This window comes from Chionomys nivalis, chromosome 16, assembly GCF_950005125.1.
Source record: "Chionomys nivalis chromosome 16, mChiNiv1.1, whole genome shotgun sequence".
Classification (NCBI taxonomy): Eukaryota; Metazoa; Chordata; class Mammalia; order Rodentia; family Cricetidae; genus Chionomys; species Chionomys nivalis.
This window is the reverse complement of record NC_080101.1, coordinates 9415888-9427798: the sequence shown is the minus strand read 5'-3', so window position 1 is coordinate 9427798 and position 11911 is coordinate 9415888. Positions and strand designations below refer to the sequence as shown.

Here is an 11911-nt window from a genome sequence, read left to right as displayed (position 1 = left end):
CTAAGTCTGTGTCTGGAAATACACTTGCTCGGGACCTCTAGATGACCAGGCCTGTGGCCCCCGTTCACCCTGTACCCTAGTTGTGGGTGATGAGGGAACCTGGTGAGGCTTCTGCATCCCCAGTAAAACCAGAGACCACCGACATGTATTCAGTGATGCTTAAAACTGACTTTAAGTCTCTAGACTATAACAGTACTCTCAACAGTTCAGAAAATTTGTGATCATATGTTTGCTGTTCAGAGATGAAATAAAAAGAAAACCATTGCTATTGCTATATAACTTACCTTGTTGGACATTGACATTCCCCGTTTATCAACCTTGTGTTCTGGACTCGGTCCTGATGATAAGCCCAAAAGAAATGAAACAAGTTATATTTGTTACTAAGTACAGTTTTGTAGGAGTAATACTTACGACTTATTTATGATTTTTGAGACAGGGTTTCTGTGTGGCTTTGGAGCCTGTCCTGGAACTAGCTCTTGTAGACCAGGCTGGTCTCGAACTCACAGAGAGCCACCTTTCTCTGCCTCCTGAGTGCTGGGATTAAAGGCGTGAGCCACCACCGCTTGGCTGTGATTCTTAAACTGTTTAAATAAGAAAAGGAAGGGTGCTTTCATTACAGAAAAAAATTTAATGTAGAAAAGATGAACATTTAGTAGCGTAATGAAATATAAACCGTTACTATACACAGTATATTCCTCCCCCAGATTCTTAGAATCTGGGCACACAGCACTGCAGAAGGCAGCAATCCATGAAAACACACTGAAGGCCCTGGAGACAACTGGGCACTTGGGTCAGAGGCCCCTCCTCTCCTGGAGAACTGGGCTGGGCTGGCCAGCACTGCCTGCGGTTTCCTCAGTTGGATGGGGAGTTCTTGTCCTCTGCCACCCGGTACAGTCTTGTGACCTTCACAGGTGACAGTCCTGTCTTCAGAAGAATGTTCTTGCCCCTAACACCGCCACATATTTATCTGCCTTAATGGATGATTTAGGAAGCTGAAACCACACATTCTTCATGTAGTAAAGTACTGTCATTGCACATCCACCAGTTCACAGTAAATAGACGTGAACTCAACAGAGAGGAAAAGGCACTTAATACTGCAGTTTCCAGAACATAATCTGTCTGTCTTCCCCTCCCGTGATGATGCTGCTGCACTGCTCGTTCATCCATATGCATGTCACGGCACCTGCAAGACATTAGTGAGGGTGCATGTGGCCCAGGGCAGACACGGGGACGCTTAGAGAGGAAGCAGTCACCGTACCTGTCTTTCTATAATAAAAACTATCTATGAGTTTAAAACACGCACTTCTGGAACTTGAGAGGAATGAAACCATTTCAGTATGAGTCTAAAAGCAGAATGATTGATGCCAACACACACCTTGCAAATACTATAAGAAAAGTCAAGAGACCTATGGGAAGGGAAATGGCAGCCTGATCTGCAGATTTATGCTTATTCCATTGAAAACATAGCTACATAATTTAAGATAAATATCTAAGAAGAAATAAAGCACATGAAATGAGAAGAAAAGAGAGTGAAGGTAGGCAGGTCCGTCTCACAGTGGGAGTTGTAATGGTGAAAACAGCCCTGCAAATGACTCAGCCTACACTGAGTCTCCCAGAGTCTGCAGCTGAAAAGGGAGAGAGCAGAGAGCTCTACATGGTTGTGTGTGTTGTGCAATTCTCTCCACATAATGCTTCCAGTAAAATCAATGAGCATGCCCGTGACTGGTGAACACCCCCGAGACTGGAAGGTAGGGATTACAGCCTGACACCAGGAGGCAGGAAGACGCCTCAGTTCCCATGGCAGTTTATTTTTCCATTGTCTTTTGCTATCAGTTGTATAGCTTTGCCATGGTTTTTATTCTCTAAATGGTAGTAAAGATTTTTTTCAGAGGCTAAAATAAATATAAATCTTAAGGAACCTGAAAGGCAACCACTGGCCAGTCAGAACGTACAAGGGGATGTTCTCCCAGAGCGCACATGGCGTCTGCCTGAGTCAGAGACAGTCGCTCTCCTCACCTGTGTGGCCCTGTATCCGCTCACTGATTTTTGCTCCAAGGAGGTCCCAAACAAGCAGCTCACCAGACCGACTTCCAGATAAGACAGAATTTCCATCCCAGACGAAGCACCTGCAAGCATGATTGGGAGACAGTCCACCATAAAGCAAGCACGTGACCCTGGTCAGACATGACCAGATGGATGATCACGAACATACTGCAAATGCCAGCGCTCAGCAGCTGTACCTCTGTGGCTCCTCCGAGGCCATGGACGAGATGAGCATGCCCGTCTGCACATCAATCACATTTAGACAGCCGTCTACTCCCGTGCTGAGGACGTGGCGACTATCTGTCATAAAGACACAAGGAGCTGCTTCAGAAAGCAGGTCTGATCACTCAGGCTTGGCTTCTGAATCTGCTGCCTACTTCATTTCCTTTAAGTCTGTCTTTATCTATACAGTTTCAATGGTTTGTATGAATAGTTTACAGTCAGTCAATCTTCCTAAGTTTCTAAAAATGATTACAATAAGCCGGGCGGTGGTTGCACACGCCTTTAATCCCAGCACTCGGGAGGCAGAGGCAGGCAGATCCCTGTGAGTTTTAGGCCAGCCTGGTCTAGAAGAGCGAGTTCCAGGACAGGAACCAAAAGCTACGGAGAAACCCTGTCTAGAAAATCAAAAAAAAAAAAAAAAAAAAAAGGTTATAATAATTATGTTTGTTCCTTCTTTCCCCTTCTGTCTCCCAACTCTCCCACTGGAAGCCATTGCCTTTTTGATCTGTATCTCTATTATCAGAAGCATAACAGTTTTGCATGCCACAAAGGTACTTTTCTGTCTAGGCATATGCGGTTACAGGGTCATGCAAAGCCAGACAGTTTTGTCTCTTGTGGCTAGTGTTTACACATAGTAGGGTCTGGGTTCTTACCAGCTCACCAGCTGAACACTACTTCATTTCTGGGGATAGACCAGGCCTTCCGTTTATCCCATAGGCAACAGAACTTGGAAACTTACTCTTAATAGTTGGCTCTGTTTATCCCTCGTTCTTAGAAATGAGGAAAGTGTGGGTTCTGCTTCATTCCTTGTCTTAGACTCTTCCCATTAACTAATGTATTATCTATTTAGTAACATTTCTCAAAGACTCTTGTGGTTAAAACCATTCTTTCCATTAAGCACAACAGTTATGCAAATACTGTTAAGCTTCATGACTCCTTCAGCACAGCTGTATGGTAGCATGGTGAACACAAGGAGAGCAGGTAGCAGACATGCTTCCGGGGTCATGCCTGGAATTATGCAGGGACCTGTCCACAGGTCTTTGACAGAGTCTCTTGTTAGTAAGGAGTTTTAATTTCAGCGTTCTAGCTGAGCTGATGTGTTGTGTACTGAAAAGGATAATACTTACCTGGGCTAAAAGCAGCATCACACACTGTCCCTGAATGGCATGAAATTTGGTGTAATAAGGTGGCCGTAGTGAGGTCCCAAATATTCACCACACCTTCTTTGGTGCCAGAAACTAACAGTGTGCTTACAGTATTTAAATTGATGGTATCGACCTAAGAAGAAACAGTGATAAATAAGTTGCTCAGATTCCTCATTCACTGCTTTTTCAGGCTTCTTAAAATATGTACTACAAGGATTAAAAATTAAACTTTACTGTGCAGTAGCACAACTATTATGATTATATTATATTCTAGTAGTATCTCATCAAATGACCTTTTATTTTAAAGTGAAGTAAAATTCTAAATATGCTAGGAAAATACAAGTATATGAAATAATATAGGGAGTCGTAGTAAGGCTGTTTTCAAATGGTCTAAAACAGTCTCCTACAAGACTACTGTATCCAGCAAGGGTCTGCCGCAGTTGAAAGAAAAATACTTTCCATGGTTCAAACAGCCTGAAAAAAAATCCAAAAAGAAAAAAAACAAAAAGTATTCTAAACAGATTACTGGGAGCAATACTCTATCTAAGGAGAGGAATAAATGCAGCCAAGTGACTAGAAAGAAATCAATGAATCCTAATTTAATGATAAGCAACTGAGAACACAAACCAGAAAAACAAAATCAAACTGACTATAATCTACACATCCAAATATTAATGGATTAAAAAAAACATTGTTTATTGTCTACAAAAAGCCAGTTTGAAAGATAGGCACCATTTCCTTAAAATGAAAGGATGGAAAAAGTATTTCAAGTGATGGGATAAAGAAGCACATGGCTTGCAGTCCTTAATCTGTGACAAAGTAGATTTCACACTAAAACTAGTCATGAGACAATGAAAGGCAATTCATTCTAATCAAGGGATCAAGTAGCCAGGAAACTGTCGCAATACTAGACATATATACACCAAACTCTGATGTGCCCCCATTTTATTAGAAGCATACTAACAGAATTAAAGACACAGATTAATGCAGTAACAATAATAGTAGACAATTTTAACAACCCACCTTCTCAATAAGATAGGTCATTTGTACAAAAAAAGAAAAAAGAGAAACCTCAGAATTAAATATTAGTTTCCCTAACATGGTCCTAACATATCTACAGAATATTTTACCAAAATATCAAATAAATTTCTCTCAATCACACATGGGATCGACTTTAAAACAGACATGATGCTGGGACACAGAGCAAACCTTTGAAATAATCCCATGTTTCCTATGTAACCATTATAGTATGCACTCACTCATAAGTGGCTTTTTAGACATAAAGCAAAGAAAAACCGGTCTACAGTCCACAGCCCCAGAGAACCTAAACAACAAAGGAGACCCTAAGAGAGACATACATGGAACTCTATAGGAAGGAGAAAAAGACAAGATCTCCTGAGTAAATTGGAAGCATGGGGTTATAGAAGAGAGTAGAAGGGGAGAGGGGAGGAAGAGGGGAATGGAGAAAACGTATAGCATCATAAAAACAATTTCAAAAAACTTTGAGAAACAAGCAACAATTTTAGAAAAGTGACAGGATAGAAAAATCAACTTACACAAATAAGTAGCCTTTCTATACATCAAGAAACATGGGCACACTTCCACTAAAAGAGCATCAACACATCAAATACCTTTGGAAAGACCTAACCAAGGATTGATCTACAGTGAAAACTTCAAACCTCTGAAGAATGTTTGAGAAAGACTACAAAATGAAAAGACATCCCATGTGCACAGATCAGTATTGTGAAAATGACCATCTTACCAAAGCAATTTACATATTCAATTCCATCAAAATATCTACAACATTCTACACAACAAAAGAAAAAACAAACAAAAAAACTAACTAAAATTCAAGTGGAGTCAGAAAAGACTCCAGGTAGCTAAAGCAATCCTGAGAAAAAATAATAAGGAAGAGACTTGTAATAAAACAACATGGTACTGGCACAAAAATAGACACATAGAACAATGCAATAAAGGAGAAGACCCAAATATGAATCATAACCACTGTCATCTGATTAATTGATATAAAGGCAAAAAACATACCCTGGAGAAAAGATGGCATCTTCTATAAATGGTACTGGCAAAATTGGATGTCCACATGCAGAAGAATGAAATTACATCCATATCTATTGCACTGTACAAAAATTAGATCCAGGTGGATCAAAAGCCTCAATTTTAAATCCTATGTGATGCTAAAGCTGCTAGGAGACAACATAGCAGTACCGGCAAGATGGAAGTGTAATGGAGGACTTTATAACACAGCTATTTGTCAAGGAATTAAGACCAGCAATTGACAAGTAGACCTCATAAAAAATAAAAAATACTTTCATACAGCTAAGGAAACAATCAATCCGGTGAAGAAGAAACCCATAGGATGGGAGAGAATACTGATGGGATTGATATCCTAAATACAGAAGGAACAAAAAAAAAAAATCAAAGAGTCAAGGAAATGAATGACCCAATTGAAAAATGGACTACGTATCCAAACAGAGTTCTCAATAGAAGAAATTAAGACAGCTAAAAATACTTCAAAGTGTGTTCATCCTCCTTAGCAATTAGGGAAATGAAAATGAAAACGACTTTGAGATGTCATCTCAGCTAAGTCAGCAAAACAACCGACAAGAGAAGCTGAGAGTTTGCTGAGACAAAGGAACCTCCACTCACTGGTGGTGGGAGCGCACATAGGTGCAGCCACTCTGGAGAACCCTCAAAAATCTGAAATGAATCAAACACGTGACCAAGCTCTTTGGCATATGCCCAAAGGACTCAACATCCTATTCCACAGATACTTGCTAAGCCATGTCCACTATCCTATTCACAACAGCCAGGAATCGGAAACAACCCGAATGTCCAACAGATAATTGATATTGAAAATGCAGTACACTGATACACAATGATACTATTCAGCTGTACATGAAAATGAAATTTTCAGGTAAATAGATGGACCTAGAAGAGATTATGCTGATGCGGAAGCTTAGATGCCACCTATTCTTTATCATCTGCAGCCCCCAGCTCCAAATGTGAATATACAACATGTAGACCAGGAAAGGATAAAGGCACAAGGTGGGAAAATAGCAGGCACAGACGAAACGGGAAATGGATGGACGAGGGGGCTCCAGCTGGGGAGGGGGCAATACATAAGAGGAGACGAGGGACAAATAACAACAGAGCTGTTTGATAATGCCTCAAGGAATCATATTACCTATATTGACATTAAACTGTATGCAGCACATAAGTGTATGTTAAGCCACCTGGGCTAGCAATGCTCCCCACAGGAATCATATACTAATGAATGCTCCAGTACCGGGCATGAGAAATTGCCTACTGCATGGTCATGGTAGTCCAAATGACTCCCCAAACAATACAGACTCTTGATAGAGTTCTTGGTGTCTCTCACAGGTTGAAGGTAGGGTAGGCCCTTCTTCCTGAAGACATTATACTTGAGGACACAGAACTCGGATGACTTGAGCTGGATCTGACCTGAAAGCCTCTTTCCTGCCGTCTAGCTTCCTTGGGTCCAGAAATTACTATGCAAGTTGCTAAGGGAAGGAAGCAACTAAAGTCTTATCAAGCTGTAACACCTAGGAACCAAGCCAGTTGCCAGCATGATATGATAGGCACAATAAATGGCCCTCAGATATCAGCGGCAACCAACAGCTGTCTAATTGGATTTAAGGCCATTTAACAGGAGGAAAAGCATCCACGGTACATTCCTAAATTAGCCAGCTTCTTGGGACTAGTGAGGTCACGGACTTCAGAAAGTGGTCTTCACTACCACTTTGATATCCACAGATAAGCATTAATTCCACTCCTCATGAAAGAAGCCCGTCTTTACAGCAAATAGAGACCAGCACAGAAAACCACAACTGTATCTCACAATGATTCTGAGATTAACAGATTGTAGGAAGCCCAGCCCCTCTGGTCACATCTGCATTATGGTTCCTGAGTCCATGGCTCCAGGACCACAGAGGAAGAGAGGGCAGCAAGAGTGTAAGAGTCAGACTACCAGGAAGGCAGCTGTGAAGCGGTCTCTCGGGAACAGCGACATAGACCAGACTGGAACAGTGCTGCATTAGGGGACATGCTAACGCAGAGAAGGGACGACCTGAGAGGCTCTCACAACGAGACGGCTCGGAGGAGGAGAATGAACACACACACATACATATGTGTGTAGATAATAATAAAACCTATATTAGCAATGAAAAAGAAAAAGGCTACTACCTGGAGAGTGAGGGCACTTGGTAGGGGCTCAAGGGGTGTTAGGGAGGAAATGTAGGCAAGAAGGTGATATAATTCTATTGTAATTAAAAACATATTTTTAAAAGTTAACTCTGAAGCTGGGCGGTGGTGGTGCACGCCTTTAATCCCAGCACTAGGGAGGCAGAGGCAGGCGGATCTCTGTGAGTTTGAGGCCAGCCTGGTCTACAAGAGCTAGTTCCAGGACAGGAACCAAAAGCTACGGAGAAACCCTGTCTCGAAAAATCAAAAAAAAAAAAAATTAACTATGAATAATCTATCATACTGAGGTGGCAAACTACTTGAAGCAGGCTGAGCCATGGCTGTATATGGATGCTTTGTGGAATGAAGGATCTCTCCATTTGAATACCATCTTGAATTGCATACTAAAAGTCTTCAACCTCATATCTGAAAACCATGAAAACGCAGCATCAACTCACAGCTGCTGGAAAATGCAGGACTGGAAGCTATAGTCTAAGACATAGCAGCATGACTCAATAAACCACCAGTAACAAGTTCTAGTTTGGCTCTGCTGCTAGGCTGTGCATTCTTGGCCATCCCAGATACCTCTCAGTTTTCTCAGCTTTGGGATAGTTATATCCAGAACAGATGGTCCCTTCCACCTTCTAGGTCAGAAAGCATGAAGATAATGGGTCCCACCTCAGAACTGATATTTTGAAAATTAATTGGGACAGAATTCTGCTAATTCTCTCAGGTAAATGTGCCAAGGAACCAACTAGAGGGGGCAAGGGAAGCGGAATCAAATACCTAACAGCATCACCCAAAGAGCTAGCCTGTCATCTCTAATGTGCAAACGAAAGCAAAGGAGAAAACATACACAAATCCAAGTACTTACTGCCCACCCACCCTCTGGACCTAGAGCTTTGCTGTGGGACTCACACTGACATCATGTTCCAGCTCGGCCAGCAAGTCAAACTGGTGTCTTTTAGTGCCTGGCATTTCTGCAGGAACACCGGACCACACCTAGGACAAAGCACACCACACGAGGTATTTTTAAACTTGGATACACAGTTCTCCACACATTTGCAGGATACTCCCATCCAGCATGCCTGCCCGTGGAGCCTGTGGGCTTCTTCCCCGCATGTCGACACATGCCTCTGTCACACCCGTCCCTTGAACACGGCACTCTGTGTTGTATAAGCACTGGGAATCAAGGGAAGGCTGGATGCACAGGTGCTGCAGTGTCCAGGTGCTTCAGGAAGTGGGTGGCCAAACCCCTAATGATATTATGTACAGGAAACTTATAAGGCTGGAGAAAAAATTACAAAATTCAGACAAACTCTGCAAGAAACAATGGTTTTGTTTCTTTCCTGTACACAGACTCCATCTGCAAACCTAAGGTACAGAAAGAGCACTGGAGCGGCTTGTATGGGAAAAGCACAAGGGAATGTGAAGAGAAAGCTGGTGACCCTGCAGTACAGAGACAGCGAGAACACACGGATGCATGTTCCACACTGAAACACACTGATCTTTCAATGATCTCTCAACTTAACTTGCACTGTTAGAATTAACTGATCAACCAGGAGGGCTCCATTCTGTGTCATCAAACAAGGGCTCCAATTCTGTTTCTGAAGACCTAGAAACGTCTGTGTGAACACACTGCAGCAGCACACAGTGGGACGCTATTATTGAAGACACGCACATGTGTATTGAAGGGGAACACACTGCAGCAGCACACAGTGGGACGCTATTATTGAACACACACACATGCGTATTGAAGGTGAACACACTGCAGCAGCACACAGTGGGACGCTATTATTGAAGACACGCACATGCGTATTGAAGGTGAACACACTGCAGCAGCACACAGTGGGACGCTATTATTGAAGACACACATGCGTATTGAAGGTGAACACACTGCAGCAGCACACAGTGGGACGCTATTATTGAAGACACACATGCGTATTGAAGGTGAACACACTGCAGCATCACACAGTGGGACGCTATTATTGAAGACACACATGTGTATTGCAGGTGAACACACTGCAGCAGCACACAGTGGGATGCTATTATTGAAGACACACACATGTGTATTGAAGGTGAACACACTGCAGCAGCACACAGTGGGATGCTATTATTGAAGACACATGTGTATTGCAGGTGAACACACTGCAGCAGCACACAGTGGGATGCTATTATTGAAGACACACACATGTGTATTGAAGGTGAACACACTGCAGCAGCACACAGTGGGACGCTATTATTGAAGACACACACATGTGTATTGAAGGACATAAGAAACCAAGCTGGAACTTAGCTGAAAATTTCTTCCCTGGTGGCGAGCTTTCAGGGCCAGCCACTGGGTAGGGTGGATCATGAACGGATTTGTCCAACAGTGGACCCTGCGTGTTATTAGACTGATGTACCTACTGTGTACAATAATGGCTTCCCAACTGGATCTGAAGCCTACTCCACGGGAAGGGATCCATGGCTTGTCCTATAAACCTGGTCAAAGGCCTATGGCTGGGGAAGTCCTGGGCCTTAGGTGAAAGCCTATTACTGCTGTTTTCTGAACAGTCACATTGACAGTCTGCTGCCTATTTATGTTTAGACCCATAGATGGGTGCTGCTCTCAGCCTTGGTCAGGGAAGCTGCTTCCTGCAGTCAGAAACATTAAATGCAGACACTCCTAACTGGTCAAAGTGCTGAGCGTAAGTGACTACTGATTGCTCGGTCCTTCACGGGTATTCACACAGCACCCAGTGCTGAGTCTGCAGGATGGGAGGAGTGCTATGAGCTGTCTTCTGGGTAGGACATGGCTGCTGCACTCCCATCAGCTGTGCCTACCTGCGTGAGATGTCCACAACCTTCTATGGTTGACAGGAGATGCCTCACGAGGCTCTGTCCCTGCTAAGCAGTTAGTGACAACTTTCTGGGGTAGGGGTGCCATTTTCCTTCAGGAGTGTGACATCTGATAGGCTACCCAAGCTCTGTGGATGGCCCACACCCATTCTGCCTGCAGGTAACACTAACTGGAATCTAGGTTTAAAAAAGGAGGAGGAGTTGAAGGTGGGAGGGGAGCATTGCGAGAGTGAAAAGGAGCAGATGTTTGTGTTGGATACGATCCAGACACATTATATGCATGTGTAAAAGTATCTGAGAATAAAAAAGACATTTGCAAGAAATGCACAGTATATAGGCTTTAAGAAAATGCAATAATAATGTATCCTTGTATATCAATTACATACTGTCTGAACATATTGAAGGGAAGCTGCGTATTTTATGATCAAACATTTTCAGTTAGAAAGTATATACAAACCTTTACGGTAGAGTCCCATGATGCAGAATACAGCCTGTCGTTATGCCAACAGATCTTGCTGACAGCATCATCATGTCCCATCAATGTGTCCTGACGTCTTCCGAATGCTATGGAATAAAAATAGCTAAAAGATAACAACAACTATTAAAATAATAGCCAGGCTTAATTTTAAGATTTTTAAACATACATTGAAGAAACAAATATTATTTCTAAACTGCTAATGTTTACGAATTACAAATTGCTTGTTCTTATATTAGTAAGGGAAAATATTCAACATTTTAATTTGAAATTAGATTACTTCCAAATCTGTCTTAGCTACATTTCACTGGAGTTTAAAAGTCAGAAAAAAATAGATCCTAATTGGAGAAATTATTACGTTAAAATAATGGCATTTGAACCCAGTGATAGTGGATAGTGTCCTCATGTCTAAAATGTTTCCTCTAGTAGAGACTTCTTATCCCTCATATTCATACGGGAGGCAGCTGCTAGGCATGTGGCATTAATTACAAAGAAGCAGGCACAGATACATACACGTTGTTATCCCACGAAGAACTTATGACAGTGGTGTCTCCTGGCAAAAGTAAACAAGATGATAGAGCCTGAAATACAAAGATTTGATATTAATGACTTGCAATAATTAGTAAATTCTTTACTGGTATACCTCTCTTATGGATGCCTGCCAAACCAATGTCAGACTCTTTCTATAGGGGCTTTCCTCATAGCTACCAGGGCTCAGCGTGACCAAGTCCAGATGTATGGTTTTCTCCTAAATGCTCAGATTTGTCAGGAATACTGTGGCCCAGCCTGATGCTTCCTGGGCTCCCACAGGGCTGGAGGGACGTTGCTGATCTCGAGTGGATCGTGGTAGGAGGATAGTCCTATCTCTGTGTAGTGCAGAGATGCGACTAAGGAAAATATAAAGTTCTTAAGGGAATTTCAAAATCTCTTGGAGTGTTGACATTAAAAATAAGGCACATTTCTTTAA

General features: G+C 42.3%; 1 protein-coding gene across 4 annotated transcripts in view; it reads right to left on the bottom strand.

Annotated features, from left to right (window-relative positions):
• Nsmaf (neutral sphingomyelinase activation associated factor) overlaps nt 1-11911 on the bottom strand; it is a 62010-nt gene that overhangs the window by 5753 nt on the left and 44346 nt on the right. Inside the window, exons 25-32 of one of the 4 annotated variants that reach the window (XR_009058430.1) lie at nt 11458-11525; nt 10927-11050; nt 8547-8630; nt 3393-3543; nt 2241-2343; nt 2017-2126; nt 685-1183; nt 412-581 (exon numbers count right to left, since the gene is read on the bottom strand). Coding sequence is in view for 2 of the 4 variants with exons in the window: in XM_057791103.1 (XP_057647086.1) it covers nt 1089-1183; nt 2017-2126; nt 2241-2343; nt 3393-3543; nt 8547-8630; nt 10927-11050; nt 11458-11525 (735 nt within the window). In the remaining 2 variants the exon portion in view is untranslated. Of the gene's footprint in view, nt 1-131; nt 582-613; nt 1184-2016; nt 2127-2240; nt 2344-3392; nt 3544-8546; nt 8631-10926; nt 11051-11457; nt 11526-11911 lie in introns of those variants that run through there. The other 3 variants (XR_009058429.1, XM_057791103.1, XM_057791104.1) reach the window with 3 other exon arrangements.